We start from the raw sequence: 21,489 nt of genomic DNA, 5'->3' as shown, positions 1-21,489 counted from the left end.
GCAGTGCTTTCCCACTGAAATGAGTGTCTCCTGCACTTCTCTGATGTGACAGGCAGCCATTGTACAGATTGCATACCTGTGATTGTTCATGGTTACACATGATACCAGAGCGACAGCAGCACACAATGCTTTGAAGAGGACACAGGGCTTAAGAGACGACCCCCTCTCCACTCCCCTCCCCTCCAGCAAAAGCTTTTCGGGCCCTACCCGTTAGGAAGAGGTAGCTTTTAAAAAAAAAAAAAAAAAAAAAAAAAGAAAAAGAAGAAGAAGAAGAAAGATCACTCACACCCACCACATAATCCACCACCTGTCTTCAAAAAAAACATATGCAGAAGCGGAGTGTAAGTCATTGAGGATCCAGGTACACATATAAAGCACAGAAGAGCGCTCTGAGCGGGAGATAAACAGCCTACGACTGATTAAAACTGCAAAGCCTTCAGTCTGCCTAAGTAGCTTGGTGTCCTCGACGGTTGGTGATTATCCTGCGCTCGGCTTGGGGGTATATTAGACTGTCAGAAAGCAGTGAGAGAACAGCCAGCTGGTCTAGCCACAGCATCCTGGGTAAAGAAGCATTTCTATCAATGTGGAGCAGATGAGCTCCGCAGAGAGCTGCGCAAACCCCTCCTGGGGCGAAGCAGCGAGTGCTTAGAATGTGGCTGCTCTGAGATCAGACCTGCTAGTCACTGATCATCAGTATTCAGAGTTTTGGGTGATGTTAAAGCATTACACCGAAGGCATCTCCCATGCAAACTACTTTTCTATAAACTGGCTGGGGACATAATTACATGTTTTATCATTCTACAAAGGGCAAAAGTTGTTAGAAGTAAATACTGTTGAGAGTATAAGGAGAAGAAAGGAGCTGCCGGGGCCAACAGGGCTAAAGAGAAGAGTCTATTTTCCAGGGGGGGAATGAATAACACACTTGACTGGTCCATGGAGAGGGGAAAGAGGTCTTTGTGTAAGAGGCAGAGTCACGGTCATGGTGACAATAAAAGTCCCTCTGTCATGGGTTAGAGCCGTTTAACCTTTTGATCCTCTTCCTTCTTCATGTGGGTTTTGAGTTAAGTCAAAGAACCAGATTCACACAAAAAAAAAACACAAGTACGGAAACTTTTAGCGCTTAACTGCAGCTCGCTAGAGAAAGAGTTTACTCAGTAGAAAATGTGGTTTACATTCCAGACATTGCATTGTCTAGATAGAGAAATTAAATTTAGAAAGAGGCTTTAGAAAGCGAGACGAAAGGAGGCAAAAAAGAAAAAAAAAAAGGGGATCCACGTGCAAAAATGGCTACATTTGACCACAACTGTGTGAGAGGGAAGCAACAAACAGCAATGCAGCATCAACTTCTTGTGAATTTGCTTTGTCACTTTTTAATAAAAGCGAGACAAATTATCCTGATCCACTCATACATTCTTCGATAATTTACAAAGATGTGATATTACACATCAATAACACACACACATGCTACCACAGCTGAATCCAGGATCTGTGCCAGTCACTCCACTGTCACCTTTAACATTTCAGGCGCAAAAGAATATTGCAAGTTGACACAGTTAGTCAGTGAGTAATCAGTGGGACAACGACTTCTTCATTTCCCACACTTTCCACTTCCTTGGAAATTTTGCAGGAGCAGTGAGTGACTCAGTCTTCATCATCAACAATACTGCTGAAGTGCTGTTGAGCTAGTCCCCCCGCCCGCCCCCCCAAAAAAGACGTGTCTTTCCATTAAGCGTTCTTTAATTCGGCACCATAAAAATAAGTCTCACAGGAACAATACACACTGACGTTTATCAGCCGAGAACTGTGTTCGCAGCTGCACCAGCAGATCAGAGCCTCGTTGGCTCTCAGCCGACTGAAATGTACAAAACAGCCAACAACAGGGAGACAAGGTTTTCAATTAAAGCCTTATCACAATCAGCGCCAGTGCCAGTTGGAAGAGTTCGGGCACAACTTTCCAAACGGGGTGTCCTGAAACGCCCCCCCCCCATAAATCTATGTGTCAAAATAGCGGGGTGCTCGCCAACGCAGCGCCAAAGGTTTACAGCGAATTAGACGGAAGGCTTTTCGTGCGGGACAGAAGGGGGTTAGGCTATATCGGTGGGTATAAGCCTGTAAAGTTATTGCCACCATGGCACTTGGCACCACATCAGTGTGCACTCGGGGAGCCTGGCGGTGTGGAGAGATGCAGTCAGCGACGCAGAGTGGAAAAAACTTCCAGAAAGCACCACGCTGCTGCTGCTGCTCCTGCTGCTGCTGGCTAACCATACACCTTTCAGCCGCAGACTCCGACCAAACACAATTACACACTTCCATTTTCGGCTCAGCTCAATCACGATTTCTGGCGTCGTATGAATTGAGCTGAACAGCAGCGGTACAACGCCGACATTCGGGTCGAAATGTAACCCGGTTCGTCTGCGGCGTCGACGCGCCGGAGCGCTGGTGAAGCAGCCTCGTACAATGAAGAAGTTTTAACCCGCATCGTTAAAGACCGTTACATTACAAACTGCCGCGATACATCTGAGTCTGTTAATCAGGGCTACGTGAGTGCGGTATCTGCGGAATAAATATATTATTCCGATGAGGGTCTCCTTTCAGCGTAAACTTTACCTCAAGTTATGTGCAGCTCCGGGAAATCCGTGCAGCAACTTGCTCTCTCCCAACCGACATACCGCTGTTGCTCAACTTGTACAGAGAGCCAGACACCCAGCTGTGACAGACGCCGTGAAGTTAGCAGTAATGATGGCGACATCTTCCGGTCCAGACTTTCACAATAAAGGGCGATGAAGCCCTCGCGAGCGGGACTTTATGGCTGAAGTAGTGTATTACTCCGTTTAAAACAAGAAACCCTGAGCAAAATGAATACGCTGTTTGAGAAGTGTGCGTACTGAACAAAACGCCGACAAACGTTTTAATGTTTTTGCAGTGTTCTTTTCAAAGTGCCTTCATTAAGGTCCACAACATTTTATTTTGTTAAGCGAGAAACATGGCAAGTTCCGGTAGCAGTACCTGTGACGTGAGAGGAAAACTGCTGTAAACAAACGTGAATAAATGAATGAAGAGATTCATGGTGTTTTTCTAAGGCGCTTCTGTTATTATTATGTGCTGCCTACAAGTTCATTTAACTGTTCTTTGCCATTTTAGTTTAATGCTCCTCTTATACTTCTGTCTTTTGCTTCTACCATTCATCTTTCTTTTGACACTTTACACATACATACATGGATCTGCCATCCATCTGCTTCTGGTTTAGTTTTCTCTTTTACACATAAAAGACAGAAATGGCCAGGCATCTTCTAACCACCGACACTTTACATAAAGTAAAGGGGTCGGCAGAGAAATATGACACCTGTCTACATTTTTATGTCATGTAATAGCTGTCCCTCAATATATCAATTAGGCTCTTATCTTAAACGTTGTTAATTGAATGTGAATTGAATAATATGCTCTTCACTACGTTCTGTGTCATGTTCTTGATTCATGTTGCTTTTGCAATCTTAGGCATCATGACCGTACCTGCAGGTTTTGATTTGTATCTTCTTGCCAAGTCATTCTAAACCACAATGTTTTTAGGGTTTTTTTGCTCCCATTCCGTCACCGTCTTTAATTCTTGTGTAGAACCAGATTGCTTTACAGCAAGTACGGGCATGCCACTCCTCAGACCTCTAATTCCCAGGCAAGTTAAATTAGGTGGGGAAATTAATTATGACCAGATAATCCTGCTCTGTAAGTATAAAGCTAGGCACAGGAAACTTTGCTTCTTCCCAAGGAAGGACAAAGTTTTCACTTCATGAATGTAATGTTTCTTTTAATGAGTTTCCACTTGACCTGACTTCAAACAGTGTTCAATTCAAAGCAGTTCAATTCACGGACTATCACATGCTGTAGATGACTTTCCCTTGGTCACATTTCTTTGCCTGTGACTACCTGGAGTACTTTACCCCCTGCTCGTTTGTACTGAGGAGGCCCTAATATTTCACCATTGTCAGAACAGCTATTAGACGGGAGGCTTTCATACGGGACGGAAAGGGGTTAGGCTGTTTTCCACAGTGCTGTCTGTGCTGTAACTCTTTGACGAAAAACCTTTATATGGATGATGCTTCTCATGTCCAGTTTGTAAATGTAGCCCAGATCATTTTCAAGCATGTGAGAGAGGAGGGAGAGCCGGACTATCGTGCTGAATCAGCACCCTACACTCTCTCGCCGAGGAAACCCAACACTCCAGGCCACTGAGACCAATCCCAAGAATGCCAAACACTCGGCAATACATATTCTTACAGTTTTGTGGGTTCTCACCATGGCAATGTGATATAAACAGTTTCAGGTTTCAACAAAAAACTGTTAAAAAAAATCTCACAACTCTCCCTGGGCTGCTGGCCATGCTGTTTATCTTGAGAGAAGAGAAGAAAACTTGCTTTGATCGCCACACTCCTGACTCCTCTAATAATCTTAATGCCACCGCTGAACGTGGCTGGAGCAAACTTTCTGACAAGCTGAATTGATTTCAGTATGCCTGAAATAGCCTTTAGGCCACCATTACATGTGCAGGAATGTAATTCAAATGAATGACATGGATTATTAACTTCAGAGAGATTATGTGCACTGTGGATAACCCATCGACACCAAATAAAACGCGGATCCAAGTGCCACTAGAAGTTCATCACCGTCAGCAGAAGGGAAGAAAAAACATAATCATCCAAAGTGGGAGACTGTCGTGAGCTTATAAACGCTCCCATGAAGAATGTACATCAAATCAATATGGTGCATGTGTTACTTCTTTATTAAAACATAAAAATGTAAACATACGCAGGAAATATACAGAATGTATGACATATCTGACCACTGAGGCTGAAGTTTTCATAGTGTTCCTCTCCCCACTTGTAATGAACGCGGAATCAAAACTCTTGGGATTAATTTAAATGAGCAGCAGACGCTCGTTTAAACTTTATCTCTTTTAATAGTGTGTGTGTGTGTGTGTGTGTGTGTGTGTGGAGACCCTTCTCACGTCTTTAAGAATAGTGCCATCTGCTGTTACAGAGGTGGTGGGGAGGCACCACACACACGCACACACACTCGCATGAAGAGTGACCCTCGCTTACAACTCACTGCAATGCAGCTAAAAACACCTGCACGTTGCTCCTTTCAGCAGCAACGCCATTGGTCTTCAGGACTAGAAGAGCCAAGTTTATGTCACTTCTCTCCGGACAGACAAGCCCTCCAATATGAAACCAACTACCCAGCGGTTTAGTCTGCGAAATCTCATATGATGGCTGAAGTGTGATAACGGATGAATTGTCAAAGAGATTCAACAGATGACATAAGATGTTGGCAGCAACCTGATACCGCACATAAAAACAAAAAAATATTAAAAGCCGTGAGCGGTGATATTTTTTTTTTATCGTCAACAAAATGTTATCAGATCCAGCTGTGTGGAGATTTGTGGGGGAAAACACGACAAAATTCACATTTAGTGTGGTTCGCACACCACTATTGAGAAATGTTACCAGCGTTTGTTAAGTCACAACTGCATGTGGAAAATCATGAAAATGATTGGAATATCGTAAACAAACTGTATTCACATTTACTTCATCTGCTCCATTGATGGCATTTTTACCCGCACCTGCGAGCTATGACAACATCACCAACGCCAGTGTCTCCATTTTGTTGTGGCTCGAACGCGCAGAAAGTAACAAAACTGCTCTAAAAGGAGAGCCGGAACACTTGCAGCACCGGTGGCTAATGTTTTGATGTCATAAAACTCTGTCACCAGAACCTCACCCTGGAGGCTTGAAATGAACATTTGAGCAGCTGCTTTACTGAGCCACTGAATCAAGTCCTCTTTCAGTAAGAAGCATTAACAGTGTGTGGAGCTTTGGAAGGGGCAAAATATACAGGGTGTCTAACATGTTTTCATGTTTTAAAGGTTTTTTGTTTTTCTCTCACCCATTCGCCCTCCACCATCTATTCAGAGCACTCCATTCTGAGTGCCTGTCTCTTCTGCCTGTTTTCGTTGCATTTTATTACTTTCACACGTTTCAATAGACCTGTTTAATAATTGAAAAAGACACAGAAACCCCACTTTCTACAATAAAGAACCTTTAAAATACTTTTTGCAGCTGTGCTGTAAGTGCCTTAATGCCACCATATTGAAATGAATAGGGTTTATGTGCCATTTCATCAAATCTGCACACCCCACGCTGCAAAAAAAACAAACAAACAAACAAAAAAAAAACAAGAAACATAACCTGTCACAGCTTTTAAAATAAATGCGTCCCTGTTAAGTCTTAAGGATGTAATGTGGTATCCATCAGTGCTTTGAGGTGAGGGTGAGGGTGGAGGAGACGCGGAAGATCTGAGGCAGCATGTTGCTCAACTGGTAGAACATTTCCTCTGAGATGCTCTGTTAATATCAAAGAGACACAGAAAGACACAGCCAGGATTAGTGAGTGACAAGGGAGGGGGATCTTGTGCAGCACTAGTGTAAAAAAAAAAAAAAAAAACCTGTGACAATTGAAGGGAAGCAAAGAAACCTTTTTTTATGTATTTCTATGTATTTTCTAACCCAGCGGAAATTGTGTCCATGCAAACAAAAATACATCTGGACAGTTTGTGTACAGCTGAGTGTTAACAGCCCCGTCGTGCCCTTTGGTTCAACATCACAGGGTCTTTTTTTTTTTTTCTTCTGAGGGATGCTCGAGTGATGTGAGCTCCGGCAGCTGCCTGCGACTTTAACGGGGGAACATACCGTGTCACCCTAAGCATCACCACCCGTCAAATAAGAATGTTAAGTATTAATCTTTGAGCAGAAACAGTCACATGCGCATCATTCAGCGACGCACAAACACGGGGCGTATATTTAGCCGCCGCTTCTCTTTGAGGCGCAGAAAACAAGAAGGTGCTATTTTAAATGGTGTCTGTGCATGTAGCTGACAGGAAGCAAATGCAGCCGGGAGTCCTTTGATGCCGCTGGTTTTATCATCTTAACCTGTCAACATGAGATCTTGCTATAGGATCTGCTGCCTCCCTGAGAAACCACAAACGCTATAGGTATACACCATCATGCTAAGCCTAAAATAAAAGAACAGTTACGCTTCTTCCTTGCTTTACAGAGCAACCATAGTGTTTCCTATCTTTTACTTGCAAATCAGCATCTATAAATTGGTTGACTTTACCAACATTGTTTCTAAAAACACAAGGTTAGATGTTGACATTCAACTAAATTCAAGATTACGCCTCAGTGTTGGAAAGCTACACGTTAATCCTGTTGCTTATTCTACAATTACTTGGATGAATGTCTGAGCTTTCTTTGATCACAGCAGTGTAAACACTGGTCCATGGAACCTAAAGCTCTATAATCTGTGATTTATGGCATGCTTTTTTAAACAGTCACTCCCTTCTGCTTGCACTCAAAGGTTGTGTACTGCGAGGCCAGGTGTGCCTTTTGTGATCTTGTGTACATATGAGGCCTCAAATACACATTTTGGAGTTAACATACAGATCTACTGGCAAGCAATTACTCAACTGGTGATTGTGTTCTGCCTTAGCGATCAAGCCAAAAGCAGAGGGGAGTGAACACGTTAACACGTTCTCACCTTTGGCACAAGAAACTGGACCGTGCGTGATATACCTCCATCCCACGAGGCCATCTCCATCATGAAGCCTGCAAATATAACAGCTTGAAATGTATTATCATCTACCAAGAAATCATCTTTCATTCTCAAATATCTATCTGCAATATTTGATGTATTCCAGGCATTGCAGGCTTCCTTCCCTCAAGCGGCATTGTCTTCCTCTTAAGCAAGAGAGCAACTGTCTTACCAGTCGAGAGGATGTGAGCGCTGTGCCTCTTAGTTACAACATATTACAACTTTAATTTAACAATAAGCTTCGTGTCATGGAAAATGTATTACTGTCAGCAGGCACAATGAAGGAAAAAAGAGTCTCTTGCTCTTTGACTTTGAGGAACTTAAAACAAGACTTCATGAGTCAGATATATGTTTTAAAAAGCTGTTAACTTGGGTGTGACAGATCTCTGCTATGAGACTTCCTCTTGACTGACTGCATCTCATCAAGTCATGTTATTTACAAAACTAAAAACATTGGTATCATAATAATTCCTGAACTCTAAATGATTTCACTCACCCTTGACACATTTGAAAACCAGCTCCGCTCTTTTAAGACACCATGGTATGGTCATCTCCTACAGAGAGATGAGACATAACAACAATTAATAATTAAAAAAAAAATTTTGTTAAGTTTACAAATGTGCAGCAAAAATACCTCAGAATAACAGCTTAATATGTTTTAGTTTGTTGGCACAAAGATCGATTCAGCCAATCGAGCGAGAAGAGATGCCATGATGCACTTCAAGAAATTAACATATTAAAAGAGCAATATGAGACACTGTACAGGATACATATTAACTATGTTACCCACCGAGTCACATGTCAGGTAACTATCTCCACACACAAACAATGTCTAAGTGCAGAAATGGCAATTCTTACAAATGTAACTGCAATAATGTCCCTGCACCGCTTTCTGCGTATGTCACTTCTCATCTCCCTTCAGTTTTGTGTGTTTGGCTCCAGGCTGCTGGCTACACACTGTGAACTCAGCAGGCAGTCATCTCTGCAGTAGACCTTTCTGAGTAACGAGGACCACCAGATAGGTAGTCTCCCACACGCTCACACACACACACACACACACACACACACGCACACACACACACACACACACACACACACTCACACACACAAACACACAAAAACAAACACACAGTCTTTCACCCACTTAGAAATGCTTTGCACCCATTCCAAGTCAACAAACTGGATCCATGAACTGGAGGCAGGCGTGTCATCAAGGCCCATTTTTATGCCCAAACCAACTGCGCTGTGGGATCAACTACACAGGCTTAAGTGCTAGGGTTTTAACTCACTCACAATAGGCTAATAGACTCAAGAATTTTTCATTATGAGTGGTGCGGTTGCCAGTGGCAAATGAGGCATTCCCACAACCAGAAAAAGGGAACATTAACAGTTGTGAAATTGTGAGTTATTGTTTTCAATCTGGAACTAAAATGGTTGAGAAAGTTTTCCCTCTGCAAAAATTTGAAAAAATCGGAAACATGTATTGAAGTGTTATGAAGCAATTCTCCCATGTTTTTTCTTACACAGTAAATGGTCAAGGACAACCAGAAAGAACATTAAACAAGGAGAATAGCCCTGCTGTGTTTTGATTGGGCTCTGCAGTTCACCGAGGCAAACTATGTCAGTTATTTTAAACACCAAAACACAATAACAGGCTTGTACAAACAGGCAAACATCTCCACTAAATGGCAAACAAGACCAAAAAGAAGATGACATAGAGAAAGTTTTGATGACCCAGAAGCTATTAATTTAAGTTCCTCTGGTTCCTGAGGCTTCAAAAGTTAGAAGTCTTTGGTTATGTAAACAAAGACCCTTGATTAAACATGAGAAGAAAAATTGCACCGGGCCTGTTGGGGCATGAGTGCACTCCAGATGGAGGCTTGTTGAGAATTTACTTCCCATCTCATGGGATTCTCAGTTTATTAAGTTTTCATTTTACTCAGTAAAAGGACTGAGAATGGGCTGCTATATGGGTTACAAGAAAATCCCAATTCCATTAATTTTTCTGCAGATAAAATTAAAAAATTGATTTTCCAATTTCAATGGAAAATCCCTTTTTATTGTGATCAGATATTTGCCTAAACTCTTAGATTCGGGCTCAGTTCATCAGTCTCCAAAAGCTCTCTCTTTTACTCTTCCCTACTGTGTGAGTACAGAGTGCCGTTGTACACTCAGAGGTTCAAAGTAAACACAAGAGTTCATGACTCTTTCCTTTGCCCTCCTGGTTTTAAACCTGGGAAATGTTAAGCTCTAGGCTAAATACACAGCCAGTGCCTGACGAGCCAGACCACAGCTGAGGATGCAGTGCATAAACAGGCTGAGGCAGAATGAAAGGGAAGAAATTGTGACTATGCCATCAGTGAAGGACATGGAAACTTGTGTTGCCAGCAGCTTCCCCTCACCTCTGACCACCAACAATCACAAACTACTGAGGCTTTACAGAGAAGTACAAGACCAAAGCTGATGAGAGATTATGCTGATAGGGTTAATGATGGCGGTTCAAAAGCTGAACCTACACTACTGATGTGTTGTTGAGCAACAGTGAATCCACATCAGCTCCTGAGGTGGTGTTAGCCACACCTGACTCCTCAACTACCAAAAGTGTATATAATGGTGGATATTACAATGTTTCTGATAACACTGAAATGTCAGCGCTAACGCTGGTATGCTCAGGTTTGCATTCATACTGCTATATTTGTAGCGACAGAAATGAAAAGTTTCACCATTTATCCATCATGTTATCTATCTCAACGATTAACCATTACTTTTAGTGAATTACTTCAACCATTATTCATTACATTTTGCTAACTATTTCAAATATTAACCATTACTTTTAGCTAAATCTTTCCACCATTACTTTTAGGCAACATTTATTTCAGCCATTATCCATCATTTTTAGAAAACCTAGTTCAACAATTATCCATTAGGATACTTGGAACCAACATTAACTATTTCAACCGTTCCGATGCTACAGTAAGCTGAATATGTGGATATATTTTTCGAAACAAGTTGTACGGGGCGCCGTTTAGCTCAGTTGGTAGAGCACGCGTCCCATGTGCCGAGGCTCTGCAGCAGACCTGGGTTCGACTCCCGGCCTGGGTCCCTTTGCTGCGTGTCACTCCCCCTCTCTCTCCCTGTTTCCTGTCATATCTTCAGCTGTACTGTCAATAAAGCCATAAAAGGCCAAAAAAATATAAAAGAAAAAAAAAACAAAAAAAAAAAACAAGTTGTACTACATTTACAGATTAGTTGAACCACTCCATTATCTTTCCACATACACTGACAACTGCAGAGGAACATTCTGGGATACAAGAATCCAGGATAACCACAATAATTCAGCGATTTCATTACCTAAGGTAAATGTAGAGCTGCTTGCATATAGCGGTTACCTCCAGACCTTTCCTAATCAGTCAAGTGTTTGATAGCCAAATAATCACATGGTCCAACTCAAACATTTACCTTTATATGTACTTTATGTTCTCATATGCTCAACTTGGAGAAATCTCATGATCTGTTTGTAGAAGTGTACAAAGTAACTTGTGTAGTTTGGAGATCACTATGTTTTTGGTTTTTTTTAAAGATTTTTTTTCTGGCATAGACACCTTTATTAAGCAGTAGACAGATAGGAAATATGGGAGAGAGAGGGGGATGTGACATGCAGCAAAGGACCTCCGGCCGGAATCGAACCGGGGTCGGCTGTGTATGTGGCATGCGCTCCAACCACTCAACCACCTGCGCGCCCGATCACTATGTTTTTTGTTTATATCTTAAACAATGTTTGAACACACACAGGGTTAAAAGAATGACTGCATTTTCGATGTGGATTTAATTATTCCCTTGAGGTATCACATGACTACAATACTTAAAATCATGATGTGTTTTGTGTGTGTGAGTTTGACATACGACAATATCATACGTACAAGCGTTGGCAGTGCTCTTGGGCTACTCTTACCTCTGACATGTCGTGGACCAGCAGCAGAGGTACGGTGACTGTGGTTATGTCATGTGTGCAGCAGACCTTCAGGATGTTTCTCAAACCCATGATGGCAGGGTCCCGGGCCGTGATGTTCCCTGAACGCACGTTATCGTCCACACACAGGTGGAATACAACATGTACCTCTGACAGGTTGGAGTGCCGTGAGATGTAAAACTCACCTTGAGGAAGAGACACAGCAGGTACCGAACAAAAAAATGTTAAGAATACTATCTAAAAGTGGTGTAGTCTAAAAATGATTTCAAAATGAGTGATTTGTTGGTCTAATAATCTGACCATGAGTCAGAAATAAACATGACCCTTACCTGGTAAAATGTTGGATGGATTTCTTTCAACATTTTTGCTCTTATCATCACATCCATTCCTTGGAATCTCTGTATGGACAAAGAATTGAAAAATCACTACAAAAATCTGTATGCAAAAGACTCCTCAAAGGACCTCATAAGGACACTCCGTGGCAATAGCAGGAGGAATTTCCTCGAAAGGCTTTTAAACTAGAAAGACCATATCTATAATCTTTACTCTGTGAACCACTCGCTGTGATAAGGATCTGGGGCCTCATTTGTAAAACTGCAGTGAATTCACACCACATTTTTGCCTTAGTACAAATGTGGAAAATAAGGTAAGCCAAAAAAGATCTGCATGTTGATCAACTTCATTTCCCGCCCTCTACATGCCCACAATCAACCATAAACAGTCAGTGCAGAGTTCCTCATGAATGCTGATGCACAGAATTGAACCTGCTGATTGACGGTTCATTCTTTGGGTTTTTGGACACAGAAATTGGGGCGTTCTTGAGTGAGGTGCAGGTGAGAATGTACATTTTGTTAATCCTTCCATTCACGTAGTCCTCTAGTCATACAGCATTATGCAGTTAATGCAGTACTTCATAGCATCATATATATAATGATGCCTCTCACATTTAATGTCTACTGTCTGGATCAATGAACCACCTCGCCATCTCCAGCAGCAATTTTTCCAGACTCCAAAATGTTTGTATGTGTGGGCAAAGTTCCTATAAATGCTCGCACATTCGCTGCACATTTTACGCTCATGTTTGTGGTGTGAAAATGAGAGATAAAGCTGCTCTTTCTTGTCTTGCTTAACATCATATCAGATAAATTAGAGCTCAGCCTCGAAGTGAATATATTTTGTAGGCAGAGAGCAACAACTTGTATCTTGTCACTTTATGTCTCCGTTGCACTGTTAAAAAGGCCATGATTAAAAACGGTTTATAGTGCATGGCTGGCTAAAAAAAAGGCACCAGGCGATGTAGGGTAATACATTTTCTAAAGTAGTGAGTGAGTCAGTGTCACTAGCTATTCATGAAAGCCCCTGCCTCGCTGGTCTTCTCTCTCTCTTTCTAACCATCTTTGAATCCTCCGTCTACATTGCAGCTGTGCTCACAGTGAGACCCAAGTAAAGCCAAAGGTCTAACCAGGTTGTTCCTTCTGCTTGCTGCTCCGCTGGGCTCTGGCATAGAGCACCACCTGCTGCACCTCTTCCAGCTGCCCCTCCAGACAGTGAAAGTGGAAGTCTGTACACTCCTTCGCCACAGTTGCAAAGTCTGCAGGTCAACACAGAAAAGGCCAGAAAACAAAACAACGCATGAAGAGCTAAAGTTAGAAAGAGCTTATCTCTATTGTCATACCTCCATACTGAGCTGCCACTCTAAAAAAAGGATCCAGACTGAAGGGTGAATGGAGTGCCCAAAACAAATAAGAGGTGTAAAAGACTAGTGTTATTCTCACAGAAAAGGTGAGAGACAAGAGTGAGTCATGAGTACGACCAAAATAAAAATTGTACAATTTACTGGTGCCAAAATATCACAAAGCACAGCTTAAATTACACCTTGACCAAACGCCAGTTCTAATCTTTCTATGAACCACCACAGGTTGAAGATCATTAAAAATGTCCCCTGACCTCTCTTGATGCCGCTGTAGGAGTTGACCCTGTTGTCGACCAACAACACCAGACCACAGAGCGAGGAGGAGTAGAGTGAAAGGGCCGTCTGTAGCCGCCTTAGTTTTGCTCCGCCACTGCCGTGCCGCCGGTGCTTACAGAAGTCCAGCACATCTGCCCGGACCAGCCGCAGGTTGTGCATCGTCTTCAGTTGAGCCCCTGATCAAAGAAATATACATAATACAAATATCATATACGACATGTACACAAAGTCACTTAGACAAAATTATTATGCATTTTACTCTATGCAATACAAGCCTGTTGTAAACATGGTGTGTTACATGTCAGCTGACGACGAACTGTGCACAATTACTTGGATACGTGTTAGAAGCCGAGTACCTAAGTGTATGGTGAAACTCTCCTCCAGCTGAGGCTGCTCCTCAAACATCCTGGCCCCAGAATCTGCAAGCTCTGACAGCTGGCTGGGCTGCACCTTAATCTCCTCACTGCAAATCAAACAAGCAAACAAATAAATTAGAAGATATATGTTTATATTTAAAAACAGCTAATAATGGATGTTAGTTTTATAGCTTCTGAAGAAGCCTGAAGAGCTTTATCCCAAGAAAAACCTAAAATAAACCTTTTTCATGGCTAGTTCTTTGATAATTAATACAATTAAAGAGGGTATAATGTAATAGACAATTTGATTAAACAAGTATTCAGTTCTAAGGATTCCATTTCTTTGTTGCAGCTATTCATTTTTACAGTTTAACAATAAACTTTATCATCCAAAAATTACATCAGCGCACTGAAACAGTACACTTCAATGGGAGTTTAATAATTATAAATACCCCGAGCATACTTTTCTGCATTATGTTCAGTACAAAAGTAGAAAGTAGAAAGTTCGTCAGCTGACAGATACATTTTATTAATAAGGCTCTGAAAAAGTGAGAAAAAATATCAAAATAATCAAAAGTCCAACCTGTACTTGATTTCTGGGTTTCCTTTACAGGCTGCAGCTTCAAAACGCATATTTACAAAGTTCAAAGTGCTGATGTGGAAGTTTTAAGTTTTACCAACAACACAGAGCAAGATAATGATATTCATCATTAAGAAAAAGTAATGCAAGGTCAGCTCATTGTCTGTGGAGCTCTCAGCATACAGGTCCTACTGGTATCTGCGTTTTGATGGAATATCCAATATATGCAGAGGAGTGTTAAGACCTGAATTTAAACCACTGCTCTTTGGGGCCGCATTACTGTTAAGCTCTATTAGACTTCTTATCCCGAGATGCCAGTCAGAACTGATACTGCGAGGCTGCGCATCAGTCAAACTAAGATGAGCTTTTGACCTCTTGTAATCACTTCAATTTCTATGTAAATGGAGCCAGTACTTCAAAGGGCCATTAGACATGTCGTGTTTTGGATTAGAAGTGCTGCAGAAGTGCAGCTGCTGAGATCCTGTTAGTTAAGGGACAGCTTGACCTCTAGTCAAGATTCAGTGGGATTTTTCCAGAAAATAGGCTCACATAAACATTTAAAGCATGTTATTTGATGCGTTTCTTGCAGTTTTATATTAGTCAACAAAACAAGTTTGACCTGTTATCATTTAGATCCTAGCTTCACCTTTTCTTTTATTCACCCTTTTATAGTTCTAATGTTCAATGTTAACTCAACTTCCAACATCATCTCTGTACAAATAAACCTAAGATGAATCTAAACCACACAGCCCAGACAAGCCAAAGCCTCTGCATCTATCACACAGTGTCAGTGAATTTAGATCATGAAGCACCGTCCTGTAACTTTGGACAGTGCCACTCTAAGCTGCTGCATCTGCACGTTGCAATCATCCGTGTCCGCACTGCAGCTTTTCCTTTTTCACCCAACAAGAGTAAGCAACTAAGCACCTGACTCAAGTGTTCATTATCTTGGATCAGCGGTTCTGATTTTACCCTGTTATAAAAAAAAAAAAAAAAAAGAGGAGAAGAGTCACACAAATGAAAGAACCTGTTCAGGTCCGGGTGGGTGTACAGTAAGCCTACAGATACCAGATGTGTGTACACAACCGAAGACTGAGCTTCAGTGTACACACAAAAAAAAGCATTTTAACACAAGTGTTCGCCTGGTCACATACAGAGGAACTCACTTAATCTGGCTGCTGTTGGTGGATTTCTGCAGGTCCTGGTGAAGTTTGATGACCCACTCCTGATACTCTTGCTTCTGAATGCCGGTAACCTGCTTCAGCTCACTGGCCCACTTGTTTTCCAACACCTGTTCAACAAAGATAAAAGTCAAACACTGAACGACTTTTCCATGACAGCAACACATCTTGACTTTTCATGCTGGGGCACATCGGAAACCTGTATATTCACTGAATTAATCTTCTGAAATGCCTGTGGTGAAATGATAACTTTCTGCTGGGATCAAGGAATGCCTGCTTTTTAACACCGCTACAGAGCACCCGAAACATCTTTTTCTTACCTGCTGTGCATCAAAGTGCTGAGAGGCGACAGCATTTACATCCTGGTCGCTCAAAGTATTCCCCAGCTCGTGCATCACTTTGTCCATTTCAGCAGCCTGCCTGCCAGACAGAGGAAAAAATCATTGTCGTTATTTAAACGATGAGGAGGTACATCATCGTAATAGACATGCTCTATGTTATTAAAGTCGCCTACATTCACAACAGTCAACCCTACAACAAAAATTAAGAAAACTGGAGACAATAGCCATGACCGAGCAGCAAAAGGATTTTCTATTCAGTTTTCAATGCAAACTGCCCAGTTATTTGACTATCACGAGTTAAGCTCCAGATCAACAGTACAGTACAAGAAACACATACATGTATCAAAGCCCTGACACAACTGACAGATAAAGACACATCTGAGAATATATTAAAGGTCTTAATGCTTTCTGGCTGCTTTCACATCTGTTTGGTTCTATTCAATCAAACTGTGATGCATTTGCTCGTTATTCCTGTTCATCAGGGCGGTTGCGTTAGATGTCAATGCAACTCTGGTGCATGCGAAACAATGGGGCCGTGATCGTCTGAAAACTCTACTCTCTGGCGGACTCTCTTCTAGATTTCATGATAGTGTTGTGATGTGATTTTGGAAGAAATTCAAAACCTAGATTACTCTAAAATCTGTCTGCTGATCGCAAAAAGTCTGATGCTGTGTTCGGTGTCTACCATTTTGATGTAAAAAAATAATCAGAATAAAATATATTAGTTAATCGTGGGTGCATGGAATTGTGGGGATTCACCCTGTTACATCAAATAGTCTACTGATCCGAGGGTTGGTGGTTTGATGGTTCAGTCAACAGCTGCATGTCGGCAAGATACTGATCCTTAAATTACTCCTACTGACTGTTCCATCAGCATGTGAATGGTTGGGCGAAAGAATATTTAGGTTAGGAAGGGCTGTACTGCTCCTAATGAGCAGGTTGGCACCATGCATGGTGGCCTCCGGCATCATGGCATGCATGTGCGTGGGAATGGGTTACAAAGAAAGAATGGGGAAAAATACAGTATGTGCAGGAAATCCAAGGATCCAGGCAATAATCCATAATACCAACCTCTCCTGCAGCTTCTTGATCTCCATGTCTCTCTCACTGATGAGCTCAGAGATGCTAACAAAATAGTTGTGCTCCAGGTTGAGAAGTGTATCTGAGGCAGGAGAGTGGATCAGCTCGTGGTAAACATCGGCAAAGTCTTCATCCCAACTGGGCTCTTCAGGCCGAGCATGCTCCAGTGTAGTCTGAAACAGTTATAGTAGAAAGAAAATGTCTATTTCACAGTGGTAACTGTAATAAAAGACATACAGCCTAACCAGGCTGCACAGTCTACTGTGCTTGGGGGAAAAAAATACTTGTGGGTGATAAACTGCTGCATGTGTTGTGAGAAATAGGAAACAGCAAGATGCTGACTCCGAGCAGAAAGTGTGGAAATGTAATTTTCTGTGGTCGGAGGAAGACAAAAGAGGAAGGCAAAATGGAATATCAACACATTTTGTGCGTTTTGCTCTGCTCAATAATCCAGGGAGGTTGACGAGCCCCGTGTATAATTAGAAAAGCAACAGAGCATTAATCAGAATCTGAAACTCCTCTATTTATACAGGCTCAGGAATCTTCCGGCCACGAGCACGATGGATGCTGGAAGGCCTCCATGTGTATTTCTGTGTGACTGCAGTAAAACGTTAACAGGTAGCCAGTCCTAAATGTCTGAGTGCAGTGGGTCAGAGGGGCTCGACAACACGAGCTCGGGCAGCCATTGTCTGTTTATAAACGTCTGGGCAAGTGACAGCAGAGAGTTTAGACTCGTGAACTTTCAAAGTGCAAAACCAACTGATCTTATTAACATTTGCATTCAAAGAAATTCTTCAGTGAGAGGACCATAACTGATTTAAATAAAAAAAAACACACCAAGTTCACTTCGGTCTGTCGGCAGGCTGTTTGTTTTGAATGGATCCATGCAATAAAAGTTATGACTGCATTCTCAAATATGTGGGGAAAAAAAACGCCGACACATATTGGATCTCTGGGAAGAAACGCATCAAAGTGTAACCAAGTGCAATGGGGAGACATTAAACACAGCACGCAGGCTTATGCAATGGGATTTTTTTTTCTCTCTCTGAAACTCATGAATAATCAATTTGCAGATGCACTGCACTCCTTCTGTTTAAATTGCTTTAATGATCCGTGACTGGGCTGAAGTTAGACGGAGCATCCGAGGACACTTTGAAACACTGCTGTGCTACTACAGAGACATGGAGCAGTGAATATACACGACCATCATGGATCGGTGAGCAGTATATGAAATGAACTTTTTGGACTGATCTGACAACAATTAAAGCCGCTGCCCACAATTTTACAGAAATATCTTCCTAAAGTTTTCAGGGGGGTATTTGTTTATAAAATCAAATATAATCACGATGTACCACAAATCCCTAAGTACCACCCCACAAACACACACTGTTGATGCTGAAATGCTCATCGAGGAAAGCAAACTAGGGTCAAGTGTGGAAAAGTTTAGATGCCAGAGTTGTATACATTTCTTGATAATAGTGAGACTCATGCATGATGCTATCATAGTAGACGGTCCTTCTAATCTGTATATTTGAATTAAACTTGTCGAGGTCGTTGATTAGTCACAGCCAGGGGCAGCAGACAAACTGAATTAAAACTCCTACATGGATGATCTCACTCGCTCAATGGCAAATGAATGGTGTGTGTGGCATTATTCTCCAATCTAATGAAATCTACCATTAAAGCCATATGTACTCGTGTCAAAATCTTTATTCATCACCTCCACATAAGACCTTGTCCACGCGTTGGTGAGCTGGTTCACATCTACATCTCCTGCTGTGAGTCTCTGCAGGGCCAGCTCCGCCTCTCTGTCATAATCCAGGATGGTCTCCCTCTCAATGAAGGCGGAAAGTGAGGTTTTTAGCTCTGCAGTGGGAGAGATGCACACGCAGCAAATAACAGTCATTTAAAAAAATATTTTCATTCACATGCAAGCCAAGTAGTACGCCGCAAAATCAATTGGCTGGATCCACTCCATCTGTTCAGGTTTCAAACTAACAGTACGCATGCTGACAATATCATCTCATTCCCAGGGAGACGTGTAGAGAGTAACTGTCTCAATAGATCCATTTCAAATAAACAGAATCTGGCGTTTCTCGTCCTAGTGTAGCTTTGGTTTACACAGGGTTTGGGGGAGTTGTTGCAGAGTAGTTAGGGGGTCTGTGCCAATCCAAAAATAATGTAATTTTGTATTCTGTTTTGTTTTGGGCATTTAGGTCCAGTACAGATGATGGTGCAAATTCAGTGTTTGAATAGATTTTCATTTAACCAAGGGAGCGACACTCTCACCATTTTCTATGTAGCAGGGTATTTTATGTAGCAGCATCAGGCGTCCATGAAGGTCACTGATGTTCTCTTGAACAGGAAACTGCAGAGGCACCTTGAGGACACAGTTGTGTTTCCCTGCCTTGAACTCAAACACAAACTCCTTCTCAGCAGCAGTGTTCGCCTTGCTTTTGTTCTTCTTCATGGTTTCGGCTGGAAAATACAACGAATGCAACAGTGAAACATGAATTAAAGTAATGTCCCGTGTCATGGGGTCGAATGGGCTATTGTAAAGCGAAGAACTGAAGACATATTGATATATAAAAATAAAAAAAAGTCCATCTGCAGCGCGGACATGCCTACCACTATTTCAATTATTTCTACCTCTATTTCATTGAACTCTCCTGTACAATGACAATAAAGACTATTCTATTCTATTCTATTCTATCTGTATGTATATATATATGTTAACCCACTGACACCTACTGTACAAGCAACACACTGAGACCAACATTTAATTTCTTGTTGAACTATAACGAGGAAAGGACAATTACTTCACAGCTGTTTAAATGAATACGTTATGTCTAATAGCGAACTGAAATCCCTGTAATGTGACAGCTATGTTTAATCTGCACGTACAATTAGCTCCATGTTAGCTAGCAGTATAGCTATCGTGTAGATACGAAGCTTAAAAAGAGTGTGGCACTTTGCCCTGGACATGTCTTGCTAGGCAACGCTATTTGCTTAATTTTTGGTGAACATATAAATGTTATAAGAGGTAAATTTACCCGAGTATGAATAAATATGGTGTTTCCTGTTGGGGAGAGAGAGCGCTCCTGTTTGGTTCAGTCAGCTGACTGAATGGACTGAGTGGAGCAGTGTGACGGCAAAAGCACTTTCGCGACTCTGAGGCTCAGCTGTGGGTGTTTTCTAATTGAACATCAAAAGTGCTGTGGTCTCTCTGTGTGTGTTTGACTTACAGTCAATTAACAGAATGTATTATCTTTTTTATTTGGATGGCTCTCTCTCACGTACGAAGAAGATTTGCAGAGCAACGAATCTGTTTATCCGAAAGCGTAATTTACCAGGGGCGTAGTTTTCCCTTGGGCAATACCTCCCCCTGCTGGCCAACGATGGTGGTTATTGGTTTATGAATAATACCAATTTAAAAAATAAATAATAATAATGATGTGTAGCTGCCCAACACCAAAATATTAAGTAAGGAAACGATTTTTTGGACAAAGTTAGGTTAAGATCAAAAAGGAAAATCCAGGAAAAGAGACATTTTCGAGAATTAATATTTGTTACGACACACTCACTGTTGAATGGGAAGTAAATAATTGGACTACAATTAAAAACAGAAATACACAATCATGATGAATAAAAATCATAGCAAAAGAGCAGAGGTTGGAGATTACTCTTTATAATAAATGACACTATAATCTGAAGGAGATATGCATCCTCTGCTGTCATAGAACCACTCAGCATGGAAAAAGACAAAGCATAACTTCTACGTAGGGGAGACTGGGGTAAGATGAGCCATTTTTCATATTTAGGATCACTACATCAAGGCAATCATTGTTTTGTCACCAACTAATATATCTGCACATATTTCAGGATGTTGTGCATCCCTTCAAACAAACAAAATGAGTGTAAACATAACTGTTTCGATGATATAGCATGTCCAAAAAAAGTGGTACTGTGGCACAACTTACCCCGTGTATGGGATAAATTGAGCATAGGAGCGGGGTAAATTGAGCCGTATCCCTACTTTTATGCTAGGTTTATGACCTCATGTTGTAGCTCATAGATACCACAATTGATGTATAAAACAAATTCAAAATTATCTGTTTTGGTCTAAACACAATTCTAATTAAACTTACGATAGACTAAATTCACTTTCAAGAGTGAAAAATGTTTTTGGGGAAATAAACGTCGAACCACTGTACCCATGTGGTTCTTACCTTCACAGACTCCATGAAATGATGCCTTCCTCCTAAATATTTGGTCACATGATCAATGTTTTTTAGTTTTACCAGCAACAAGGGGTGGCTCAACTTACCCCAGTCTCCCCTAACATTTAACTATCTCAGGATATATATATATA

At 41.5% G+C, this 21,489-nt stretch overlaps 2 protein-coding genes across 2 annotated transcripts in view; both read right to left on the bottom strand.

The window, feature by feature from the left end:
- The window catches only part of LOC115586406 (solute carrier family 45 member 3), a 31,185-nt gene extending 28,465 nt beyond the window's left edge, over positions 1–2,720 (bottom strand). The window contains exon 1 of the mRNA XM_030425429.1: positions 2,608–2,720. The gene's annotated coding sequence lies outside the window, so the exon portion shown is untranslated. The remainder of the gene's footprint in view (positions 1–2,607) is intronic.
- A 2,031-nt stretch (positions 2,721–4,751) lies between these two features.
- ferry3 (FERRY endosomal RAB5 effector complex subunit 3) lies at positions 4,752–20,263 on the bottom strand. The gene is made up of 14 exons (XM_030426872.1): positions 20,171–20,263; positions 19,407–19,595; positions 18,838–18,983; positions 17,109–17,290; positions 16,017–16,116; positions 15,682–15,806; positions 13,936–14,042; positions 13,558–13,755; positions 13,073–13,201; positions 11,940–12,008; positions 11,593–11,795; positions 8,137–8,194; positions 7,587–7,654; positions 4,752–6,394 (listed from the first exon to the last, which is right to left on the bottom strand). The coding sequence occupies exons 2-14, from the start codon at positions 19,585–19,587 to the stop codon at positions 6,302–6,304; spliced, it is 1,659 nt and encodes a 552-aa protein (XP_030282732.1). The 5' UTR covers positions 19,588–19,595; positions 20,171–20,263; the 3' UTR covers positions 4,752–6,301.
- Between the last annotated feature and the right edge of the window lie 1,226 nt (positions 20,264–21,489).

This window comes from Sparus aurata, chromosome 8 (genome assembly GCF_900880675.1).
Source record: "Sparus aurata chromosome 8, fSpaAur1.1, whole genome shotgun sequence".
Lineage (NCBI taxonomy): Eukaryota > Metazoa > Chordata > Actinopteri > Spariformes > Sparidae > Sparus > Sparus aurata.
The sequence above is the reverse complement of the archived record's forward strand: the minus strand, read 5'-3'. Positions and strand labels throughout refer to the sequence as shown.